We start from the raw sequence: 12,458 nt of genomic DNA, 5'->3' as shown, positions 1-12,458 counted from the left end.
AGCTATCCTCGGTTGGTTTTTAAAAGCTTCCCAATCCTCTGACTTCACGATAATCTTCATCATATTGTATGCTTTTTCTTTTGTTTTTATGCTATCCCTAACTTCCTTTACTAGCCATGGTTGCCTCATCCTCCCTTTAGATTGCTTCTTCTTCCTTGGGATGAATTTCTGCTGTGCCTGCCAAATTATTCCCAGAAACTCCTGCCATTGCTGCTCCACTGCTAGCGTCCCCTTGCAATCAACTTTGACCAGCTTCTCCCTCATGTCTTTGTAATTACCTTTACTTGATTGTTACATCTGATTCCAGTTTCTCCCTCTCAAACTGCAGGGTGAATTCTGTCATGTTATGGCCACTGCCTCCTTGGAGTCCCTTCACTTTAAACTTCCTAATCAAGCCTGTCTCATTACACATCACTAAATCCAAAATTGCCCGTTCGTTATTGGGCTCTACGACGAGCTGCTCCAAAAAAAGGCATCTTACAGACATTCCATGAATTCCTTTTCTTGAGATCCAGCCTCTTTTTCCCAGTCACCCTGTATACTGAAGTCCCCCATGATTATTGTAAAATTGGACTGCAGGTTCATAGTTCCTTTGAAAGTGGAGTCGCAGGTAGACAGGATAGTGGAGAAGGTGTTTAGAATGCTTGCTTTATTAGTTAGTGCATTGAGTAAAGGAGTTGGGAGGTCATGTTGTGGCTGTACAGGATATTGGTTAGGCCACTGTTGGAATACCACGTGTAATACTGGTCTCCCTGCTATCGGAAGGATGTTGTGAAACTTGAAAGGGCTCAGAAAAGACTTACAAGGATGTTGCCAGGTTTGGAGGCTTTGAGCTATAGGGAGAGGCTGAACAGACTGGGGCTATTTTCCCTGGCGTGTCGGAGGCTGAGGGGTTACTTTTTAGAGGTTTATAAAGTCATGAGGGGCATGGATAGGGTAATAGACAAGGTCTTTTCCCTCAAGTGGAGGAATCCAAAACTAGAGGGTATAGGTTTAAGGGGAGAGGGGAAAGATTTAAAAGGGGCTTAAGGGGCAACTTTTTCACACAGAGGATGGTGTGTGTATGGAATGAGTAGCCAGAGGAAGTGGTGGAGGCTGGTACAATTACAACATTTAAAAAGCATCTGATGGGGATATGAATAGGAAGAGTTTAGCGGGACATGGGCCAAATGCTGGCAAATGGGACTAGATTTATTTAGGATATCTGGTCAGCATGGGCAAATTGGACCGAAGGATTTGTTTCCATGCTGTATATCTCTGACTCCATTTGTGCCTTTCTTGGATGCCTTTTCTATCTCCTGATTTATTTTCTTCCCCACATACTGACTACTGTTAGGTAGCCTGTACAAAACTCCCATCATATCTTCTTTTATGGTTCCTCAAATCTACCAATACAGATTCTATGCCTTCCAACTCTATATCACTTCTTGCTATCAATTTAGTTTCATTTCTTACTAATAAGGCAACCCTGCCCCCTCTGCCCATGTGTCTGTCCTTTTGACAGGACATGTATCCTTGGATATTTAGTACCCAGCCCCGATCACCTTGCAGCCACATCTGTCATACCCACATAGTATCTGCTAATTTCATTCTGCGCTGTTGTATATTGTATGATTTTTTTTTTTTTTTTTTTTCTTTTTAAGAAGTACAACACCCGTAGTCCAGTGCTGACTGCCCCCCTTCTCATTGTTGTCCTCTTACCTGCTGTATGTGAAGTTAGATTCCTGACCCTTTCCATACTCTGTCTTATTACTTTCTGAAAACTTTAATATCCTCTACTGAGGCCTTCCTGCCTTTTTAACCTTTTCCCTAATTTTCCATGTAACTGAACCCAATCCCCACTATTTAGTTGAAAGCCCTATACACGTGCCTAGTATGCAATTTGCTAGGATTGTTGTTCCAGTATGATTCAGGTGGAGCCCATCCCATCAAAACAGCTCCCAGTACTGGTGCCAATGATCCAGTATTTCTTCTACCACAAAGGCCATCTTCCTACACCTCTGGAACATAATTTGTCTCTGTCCCTGACTCAGCCCATCCATTGCCAAAAGAATGGTCTTTTAGAAGGCATCTCATCCTTTATCTTCCAAAACTTAAACTCATTGAAATCTCTGTCTGTATCCTGAATTGCTTCCTGTCATCCCTGGGCTTGCTAACGTATGTTGGCTCTTGACCTCCCAAGGCCACCTCATATGAACAAGGAACAGAAGTAGGTCATTCAGTTCTGAAGCCTGCCCCACCAACTAATAAGATTGTGGCTGATCTGCATGTGACTTCAAATCTACCTTCCCATTTACCCTTCGTAACTTTCACGCCTTGCTTCCCAAGAATCTATCCAACTCTGTCTTAAAAATACTCAAACACTTTCATTCCACTACATTTTTAGGAAGATAATTCCAGGGAAATAATTTCTCCTCATTTCTGTTTTAAATGGAAACTCCTTATTTTTAAACAATGACAGCTAGATTTTCTCATACAAAGAAATATCTTCTCTAAATCTACCCTGCTAAGACCCCTCAACATTTTGTGTTCCAATCAAGTTACCTCTTAAGCTTCTAAACTCCAAAATACAGGCCTAACCTATCCAATTTTCCATTGTTCACATCTGTCAATAACCTTATTATTCCCTATCTTTGTAACTTTCTCTGCCCTACAACCCTCCAAAGTACACTCTTTAAACTCTGGCCCTTGTGGAACCCCTCCCTTTTTTTTATCCCCAGCATAGACAGCAGTACTTTCAGCCATGAGCTCTGGAATTTCTTCCCTAAGATCCTGTCTTGTTTTAAAACCTTTTTTTAGACCAAAGAAAGGCTTTCTGTTTTTGTCTTTTCTTGTAAAGTATCATGTCAATTGTTTTTAAATTGAATTTAATCCAATTGTATTTCAGAGCATAAATTTAAATTAAGATTATGTAATACATGCTTTATGTTCCCTGAAATTATTCTTTCATCTGACTAATCTTGAATGAAGCACAATTCAGAATTGTAAGAGGAAATTGATCTATTGGTCATGAAAGTGAAAATAGTGTCTCCTCTGCAGAAACTGGAGTCCGACTCAGTTTTAATAATATTCTTGGTGTGTCTATAACTCAGTTAAGTATTGTACCAGTGTCTGTACAACTCCATTTTCGAAGATGAGTTTAACTTCCTGCAGAGGTAAATATGCACAAAATTGCAGGGTTTTTTTGTCACTGGGAGATAAGGGAGAGTGCTACAACTGATTTACTCTTGGGCCAATATCCACCTGCTTAGGGAACGTGTTGGTTTTTTGTATTGTCATTGTAAAGATGGTTAGTTTTGGAAAATTCCCACAAATTTTGGGGTGCAGATTAATAGAAAATGCTGTTAATTCAGTCCTTCTAAACAGAAATTTATTTTTGACTTGTGTATAAACATATGATTAGCTGCATTGTTTGTAGAGTCATAGAGCTGTACAGTACAGAAACAGCCCTGTCTAACTCGTCCGGCCGACCAGATATCCTAAATGAATGTTTCAAAAAATAAATTTAAATGGTTTCTTCTCAGTTGTACATTACTTAAATTTGAAAGTCAAGCAAACAGCCTCACATATTCTAATCTCGGTGGTCATTTACAGTGTTACTGTAACGACCTCTTCTTTGATCAAACTTTTGACAATACCTCGTCATTGAGATAACCATTGCTGGTGCCATAGTTAAGGATTGTAACTTGATCTAATTATACATGTTCGCAGGCACGCACTAAAATGGCCAAATGTTAGATTTATTTTAAACAAATACAAATATTCAAAAATATAAATGATATAGTTCTGAGAACTGAGGCAGGGTCACCCGACCAGAAACGTTAACTCTGATTTTTCTGCACAGCTGCTGCCAGACCAGCTCAGCTTTTCCAGCAACTTCTGTTTTTCTTCCTGATTTACAGCATCTGCAGTTCTTTCGTTTTTATTGATATAACCAATGTTTGTTAATTACCTATTTATTGTATTATTTGAGTGAAGTATAAAAATTAAAGAATGCATTTAAGTGAGTAGTGATTATGAACGAAAAGGAACTGCCCCCTCCCGCACGAGTGATGTGCGTTATCCCTGGTCTAAAGAGGACGTTGGTTTTCAATCATGGAAGAGTACTGTACTCCCATTTGGAAGCAGGGAGATAGAACAGTTATCCGCAGCCCACTGGCGATAATTAATGCTGCATTTTCATTATTATAAACTACATTTATAATTTGGTTCAGAGTTCATTTGACAAAAACCTGCCAGAGAGACCTTAAACAGTCGACTCTGAATTGAGCATTTTGGATTTCAGTGTTCTTACTGTACTGCTGAGGAAGGCCTCAGAAAAGTCCGAGTCAAGCCTTAGCGACTTGGACTTCCTCTTGATGGAATTCTTAAAGGTTTCTGAAGTGAAGTAATAAACAATCGGGTCAAAACAACAGTTGGATACGGCAAAGCACAGCGTGATGGGGTACATTGTTTTAACTACGGTCACTACAGAGCAGTTTCCTACTGTTCCTGTCCTTACCAGTGAATACATCACCAGAGTTATATTGTAGGGTACGAAGCAGGTGACGAAAATGAGGAAATGGACCACAATCATGCGGAGAATTTTTTTCTTGTTTAACTTGCTTCGGGAAAGAGTAATAGGTTGTTTTAAAGTCTTTAGCATCATTGAGAAACAGAAGAAGTTCAGCAGCAGAGGAATAAAGAAACCCACGATCTCAATGAAAATGACAATTTTCGACAGAAAGTTTTTCCAAGTGTGGCTGGAGAAGTTTTCGAAGCACGTTTTGGTTTGATTGGCTCTGTCGTTAGTGGTTCGTAAAAAGGTTGCTGGTATACTTCCGGTGAGCACTGTCAGCCACACGGCCACACACACAACGATGGCGTTTTTTTTCGTCCTCAGCATCCTTGACCGAAAAGGGTGAACGATAGCCAGGAACCGATCCACGCTGATGCAGGTCAGGAAAAGGATGCTCCCATACATGTTGGTGAGAAACAGCGTTCCTGAAACCTTGCACAGCAAGTCTCCAAAGGGCCAGTCTCTGGTCACATAATAAAATATCCGAAAGGGTAGCGTGAAGACAAACAGCAAGTCTGACACTGCCAGGTTGGTCATGTAGGTTATTGTTTCGTTTCGGAGTTGTAAGGAACACCTCAAAACGTACAGAGCCACACAATTTGACACGAGGCCGATTATAAACACCATACTGTACACACTGCTGTACAATGTATACTTGAAGGAGTCGTCAGGAATACACGTAAAGTTTGATTCTGCCATGGTGAGGACTGTTCCCGCTATAGTTATGCTCCCGTTTGGTTCACTGGAAGGACTTTGTCCCTGGGTTAGCTTTACGTTGGAGTTGCATCTTGTTACACAATGGTGTGAAATGGCTTCTTTCCTTTATCTTTAAAACGAACATTGGTTTATTGTAGAAAGTGAACATTGGACTGTTCATTTAACACTGGTTTCGTTTCACTCCCGGTTAAACCAATTTCTTGAGTTAATCTGTTTTGCCAAAAAAAGTTCGAGGTTTTAAACATGCTTTTGTAAGAACATTGCTGTAACTGACCCCGGTTATGCAACTGCACAATAGGAATTCCGCTCTTGAGAATCTGAAGTATGATTGTGTAGACAAAGCTAAATCCAGCCTTCCGAAGTTGTTTAACACGCAAGTTAAGATCCGTTGCTCAGTATCTTGCAAGAATATTCGACTAAAGCTGGTGAGAATCGTATTCCACTTTCTGCAGTAAAGACTCTTAGCAACGAATTTGAAGCAGTCACACCTTTCTCCTGGCCGTTAGACAGGCTTTTCAACTCCCAACAGAGCCCGCACGAAAAAGCTGAATTCAGATAATGTATCTCAACTTTGTGAACATTGTTCTTCGCTAGGTTTCCACCCAACTACGAATATTATTGGTTGAATCCGGCATGGACGCACATGATGCCGTAGGAACATGGTTAGAACAGGTCCAACCCATTTTTCTTGACTGTGCGATGTAGAGTGCCGACCGGATACCTTCAGGGCCAGTAAATACTTAACCAGCACAGATCCCTGATCTGTTAACTATTTAAGTGCTGAATAAATTTTCTTAGCAAGGTTTGATGTGGTTATCTTCATTTGGATATAAGTAGCCTGCAGTTACTTGTGCGTCAGCTTTAAATTTATTCACTCGTAGAACGTGAGCGTTGCTGGCTGGTCGGCATTTGTCGCCCTTGAAGGTTGCTGGTGAGCTGCCTTCTTGAACCTCCGCAAACCATATGCTGTAGGTAGACTTATAAGGACCTTAGGAAAGGAATTCCAGAATTTTGATAGTGACAACGAAGAAGCAGCGATATATTTCCAAGTCAGGATGGTGAGTCGCTTGAAGGGGAACTTGCAGGTTGTGGTGTTCCCACCTATCTGCTGTTTGTCCTTTTAGATGGAAGTGGTAGTGGGCTTGGAAGGTGCTGCCTAAGGATTTTTGGCAATTTTCCGCAGTGCATCTATAGGCCGTACTGCGACTGCAACTAATAAGCATTGATGGTGGAGGGAGTGAATCCTTATAGATGTGCCAGTTAAGTGGGCTGCTTTGTCCTGAATGGTGTCATGCAGCGTGAATGTTGTTGGAGCTGCACTCATCTATGCAGATGTGGTGTATTGTATCACATTCCTGACTTGTGTATTGGAGATGGTAGGCAAGCATAGGGGAGCCAGGAGATCAGTTAAAGCCACTGTATTCCTGGCCTCTGACCTGCTGTTGTAGTCACGGTGTTTTTGTGGAGATTCCTTTTGAGTTTCTGGTCAATGGTAACTCCAGGGTGTTGATAGTGGGGTTTCAGTGCTGCTGACACCATTGAATGCCAAGGAATGCTTTTTAGATTGTCTCTTATTGGAAATTGCCTGGCATTTGTATGGCACGAATGTTACTTGGAACTTGCCAGCCCAAGCCTAGATGTTGTCCAAGTATTCTTGCATTTCAACATGGACTGCTTCAGTATCTGAACAGTCGCGAATGGTGCTGAACATTGTGCAATCATCCCCACTTCCATGATGGAGGGAACATCATTAATGATGGTCGGGCCTAGGACACTACCCCGAGGAACTCGTGCAGAAATGTCCTGAAACTAAGATGACTGACCTCCAATAACCGCACAACTGTTTTACTTTGTGCCAGATATGACTCCCACCAGCAGAGAGTTTGCCCCAATATCTCTTGATTCCAGTTTTGCTAGAGCTCCTTGATGCCACACTAGATCAAATGTGATCTTGATGTCAGAGACTGTGATCCTTGCTTCACTTCTTTTGTTAATGTTTGAACTAGGGTTCTACTGAGGTCAGGAACTGACTGGCCCTGATGGAACCCAAAATGGATTTTATAGAGCAGGATATTGCTGAGTAGGTGCTGCTTTATAGCACTTGATGACACCTTCCATCACTTTAATGATGATCAAGAGTAAACTGATGGGGTGGTAATTAGCAAGGTTAGATTTGTTGAGCTTTTTAATGTACCAAGGCATAACTGATCAATTTTCCACATTGTTGGATAGGTGTTAGTGTTGCAACACTGCTGGAATAGCTTGGCTAGGGGAGCAGCAAGTACTGAAGCACAGTTCTTCAGAACTTTCTGGAATGTTGTCAGGGCTCAAAGCCTTTGCAGTATCCAGTGCCTCCAATTGTTTCTTGATGTCATATGAAATGAATTGAACTGGCTGAAGATCGGCATCCATAATGCTGGGAAGCACTGGAGGAGGCCGAGATGGCACTTCTGGCTGAAGGTTTCTGCAGTGCTTCAGTCTTATCTTTTGCACTGATATGTTGGGCTCTTTCATCATTGAGGATTGGGATATTTGTGGAGCCTCCTCCTCAGTGAGTTGGTTAATTGTCCATTATCAATCATGACTGAATGTGAGAGGAGTACAGAACTTAGATCTGATCCATTGGTTGTGGGATCGCCTTAGCCCTGTCTGACCTTTGCTGCTTACCTGTTTGGTGTGCAAGTAGCCCTGCTAGGTAGCTCCACCAGGTTGACACTTAATTTTGAGGTACCCCCAGTGTTGCTCCTGGCATGCCCCCCCTGCACACTCCAATGAAGCAGGGTTGATTCCCTGGTTGATAGTAATGGTTGAGTGGGAATATGCTCGGCCATGAGATTGCAGATCATATTGGAACACAAATCATTTACTTCAGACTTGAAACTGTCTATAACTTAAAATGTTTGTTAATAAGTATCCCGTATGTACTGCACTATATCCTGAGCTCACTGAAGCTCTGGTTGAGTCAGTTTTGTTCTTTGTCTAGACAGTGTATACTTTGTGTGTTCAGACTTTTTATGCAGTGTACATTTTACCGTGATTATTACTTTGCGGACACTTGTTTCGCCCCAACAATTCCATTTTGATATTTTGATTTTTGCTGCTTGTGGAAACATGCTGTGTACAAAATAGTTACCATGTTGCCAATGGAGTCAACAAAAGCTACATTTCAGAATAACTCATTAACTGGAAGCACTTTGGGGTATCCTAAGTAAATGAAGATGTAAAATACATGTATATTCTTGACACCAGTTAAAGCTGCAAAATGTGGGCTTAAGTATAGGAAGTTAGACCTTGGAATACTTTTCTGGTTTAAAAATTGGTTTGTTCATTTTAGTTCCATTAATCAGTACAATGGACCTTTAAGCTTCCTTGTGATATTATCCAGAGTTGACATTACATCATATAATGTGTACCTAAAACTGGTCTGGTTTGGCCAGTTAACTAGTTTTTCTTATCTGCAACTTCTGTTTATAAACATGTTTGTACTGAAATTGTGTAAGCAGTCCTACATATGGTAAGAAAATTCCAAACATTCAACAATATGTCCTTTTAGCTTTCACACGGAATAGTGGGAGTGCAAGGCTCTGATTACTAACCCTACATGCCCTCTCTGCTGCATGTGCGCTTACTTGGGATACTTCACCACCAAACCAACATTAAAAGCCACTGTGACAGCCACTTCCATTTCACTCAATCTGAACATGCCGCGCCAATAAAAATTTGTTTGGTTAAATGTTCTTTTTTACTGTAAGATAGCTGGTTTTATATTGTCAAACACCCCATGCCATTATGACCAGGTCTTGAATCATCTCGGACAGCTTTTGACTAACAAATCATAGCACCCGCTTTTATATTAGTCTTTTAGTTGTATTCCTCCAGTTGTCAGCTCTAGGTACAAGCTGATAAAATATTAATATAAAAAGACCCTGGGCTGAATGTTACATATTTGTTTGGCCAAGTTCAAGTTGTATTAAGTTTTTGGGAGGGTTTATTGCCTTGAGGCCTAGGAAGTTCTCTAGCCCTATCTTAGCAAACTTGTTGCCCTCATGGCATCTCTTGGGTCCAATTTCCACGCCATCTTGCCACTTGTCATTCATACAATAACTTGCCACTTACCAGATACCCCGTAGTTCACCGGCATCCTTTGTACCTGCCCTATCTGTAAAAACCCGCATGATGTGCACTCGGACAAGCACGGTCAATCTGTAGCTGCCCTGCATGGTTCCTGACATTTGCTTTGAACATGGGAAATTGGCGCTCTGCTTTGTGGGCAGGGTCTTTGTGGTCCTGCTGCAGAGCGTGGGGGGCTTCCTTTTCTCCAAGGACCAGCAGAGGAAGCCACAATAATTAGACCATGTCAGCCTGGTCTGAAGTGCCAGCCAAGTTAAAGCACTGTCAGCCACCTGGAGGAATGCCCAGCGTCTGTCTCTGCCAGTGTATCTGCCTTCCATAGGTTCATGCTCTACACTTTCACTGTTCCCTCTTTAATGCCTCACAACTTCCCTATTCTCCCTCATTCACTCCAATCCCTGACAGCTGTAACCCTACATGCCCTCTATGGTGCCAGCACACTCATGCAGGACATCTCCCCTCATGCATCAACAACAATAACTGTGGCACCCACTTTCGTATTCTGTAATATCTGATTGTCTTTTATTCCATGAGGAAATTAAATTTCACTCATTATGAGGAGAAGATCCTGACTCTGATTACCCCAAACAGGGCCTGGACTGGGATGGGAGACTGCCTTTTACTTACTATCCTGGGGACCCCAGAGCAAAGGCCTCCTGACAACTATGACAAGCATCCTGATTGAGTCCGCACTAGATGACGAGACCAGACAACAGTAATATGCACATGGTATGTCTGGCTAAGGGGGAAAGCACCAAATGGCCAGGATATCGATGCAAGACTAGGATGCTTTGAGCTTCCAGGTGGGATGAGAGTAAATGAGTACTTTCACAGTGCGCAAAGAGCTCAGTGATGCAGCGTGGTCCAGTCCACTATCTGCGTATGTGTCCCTGAATACACACTGTCCTTGCTGTAGTTTGGCAATTGACCGTGTAATGCATGATACGGCATTGAAGTGCTGAAGTGGCCTGTGAGTGAATCCGAGATGTACCATGAGGGTTCTTAAAAGCTGGCCATGTCAGATGCCGATGTGGCCAATGCCCACGGAGTATTTCCTGAGATGTCCACATACAGTGTGGAGATCATTCAGAGGCAAGCAGCAACCTGACTCCACTAGGTACTCATTCTGGTTTCCTTGTTGACTTATCCTGATATCTGGCTTGTTTAGTGCGTTTGATACAGTGCCAGTCGGAATATTGGTGAGGTGAGTTGTAGCATTAAGAAGGTGTTTAATAAACAATACTAACCCTCAGTTGTCACCCCACTGCTGCCTAGTGAGAATCTTGCCACACTGCTTGTGAGAAGAATAAAAGATGGAATAAGATGGTACTGAGATGGGTGTCACCACACTGATCGTCTGATGCTGCTGCAAATCTCACCATAGGCCACATCACTCAGACCCCTATAAGATTCCTATCTCCTTAAACTCTTTGACTTGCTAAAACTGATGGCTAGGAGAATCAGTAAAAGTGTGACATGGATGGCTGTTTTTGCAGGTCCTGTAGTTTTAGGCTTGACAAACTACACAGGCTACACCAACTAATGGATACCAACTGCATCTTAGCCACAATTCATTTAGCAGGTTGATGTTAACCAACCTAATAATTGTTAGAAAATTATCTCGTTGAGCTTTTCTTTCAGTTGTTAGATTATTTTGGAGCTGTTTCCAATGACTCTTTAAATAAGCATTGAAGGTACATCACTCTACACTCAATCCCTCATTTGGAAGGTCCCAGCTGTAGAATGGAACTTCAAGCTTAGTCAAGTAAGTACGTTGCTCCGATGACATTGATATGGGATTGAGGTGAGCAAAATATAAACAATGCATTTAGGTGTCCTTTTGTATTATGCCTTTACTTGATTGAAGTGTTCAAGCAACCTAGTTATTTAGCATTCCTTGCTGCAAGTTTCATTTGTTTGGATATAATTTGTATTTTGGAAGTTAAAAAATGAGACACAAAATTGAATTGTCTACTCCCTAGTTTTTGTTTTTTTTCATTTAATGTGATTCAAGCAAAGCACATACAGTTCCCTCTCATTTCCTATTAATTGACCTTCTCCTTGTCCTGATGCAACTTATAACACCTAATCTTTGTGTGTTCACAACTTGTTTCTCTGATGGCTCTAGCTTACCTTCAAATCGGGATACAAGATGCATTTTTGGATTAGGCTATTGTTTAATCCAGATGCTGATAAGTACCTGGCCAAAGTAATTCCTGTCTGTTTCAGTAATAGTGTCTGTATCTTTGTTTTTTTGTATTTCTACATTTAGAGAAGTCTTCATTTGTAGCTAGAATTTGAATGTACTCACCTATGATGGCAACCATGCCTGTTATAGCTGAACCAAAATGCATTATTTCTTGATCAAAAGGAAAATATGGAAAAATCAAATCAAACTCCTGACCCTTCTCCTCTTTATTCCATAACAATGATCCAATAATATGTACACACAATAAGTCCAGATCCTATTTCATATACTTCATAAATGATAAAACTATGAAGTGTAAGATGGATGGCCAGCTGACTCAAATGAAACAGAATGGGATTCACAGTTTTTTGCTTTGGTCATTTATGGTCATGATTCCAAATTCAATTAATAAGTGGGTATTAGTGTAAGATGCAATTGCTTTATGCTAAATTATTGTGTAAATTAATTCTTCATTTATTATTGCCCGATTCTGTTTTGTTTGTCTTGCAGAATTTGTTCCTTTGACATTTTAATATACATAATAAATTGTGATTTGTTAATTATTGTACAGTCACCACATTGACAATTGTTGATAATGTGCAGGAAGCATGGTGCAATCTGCATGATGGAGTTAACAGAAAGCAAGTTGTTTGAGAAGGCTTGTCAAAGTTCTAAAGTTTGTTCTCTTCTTAGTCTACTGCTATGCAGATATAGAAGGATGAACAAAAACAAAGTTGCTGGAAAAGCTCAGCAGGTCTGGCAGCATCTGTGGAGGAGAAAACAGAGTTAACGTTTCGGGCCCGGTGACCCTTCCTCAGAACCCTCCAGACCCTTCCTGAGAACAGTTCTGAGGAAGGGTCACCG

General features: G+C 41.3%; 1 protein-coding gene across 1 annotated transcript in view; it reads right to left on the bottom strand.

Moving 5' to 3' along the window:
* The window catches only part of LOC109937909 (lysophosphatidic acid receptor 6), a 19,620-nt gene extending 13,677 nt beyond the window's left edge, over positions 1 to 5,943 (bottom strand). The window contains exon 1 of the mRNA XM_048602669.1: positions 4,502 to 5,943. Coding sequence (XP_048458626.1) covers positions 4,502 to 5,257 — 756 coding nt within the window. The 5' untranslated portion in view covers positions 5,258 to 5,943. The remainder of the gene's footprint in view (positions 1 to 4,501) is intronic.
* Between the last annotated feature and the right edge of the window lie 6,515 nt (positions 5,944 to 12,458).

The sequence above is a fragment of the Rhincodon typus genome, chromosome 11, assembly GCF_021869965.1.
Source record: "Rhincodon typus isolate 14 chromosome 11, sRhiTyp1.1, whole genome shotgun sequence".
Lineage (NCBI taxonomy): Eukaryota > Metazoa > Chordata > Chondrichthyes > Orectolobiformes > Rhincodontidae > Rhincodon > Rhincodon typus.
This window is presented reverse-complemented; position numbering and strand designations above follow the sequence as displayed.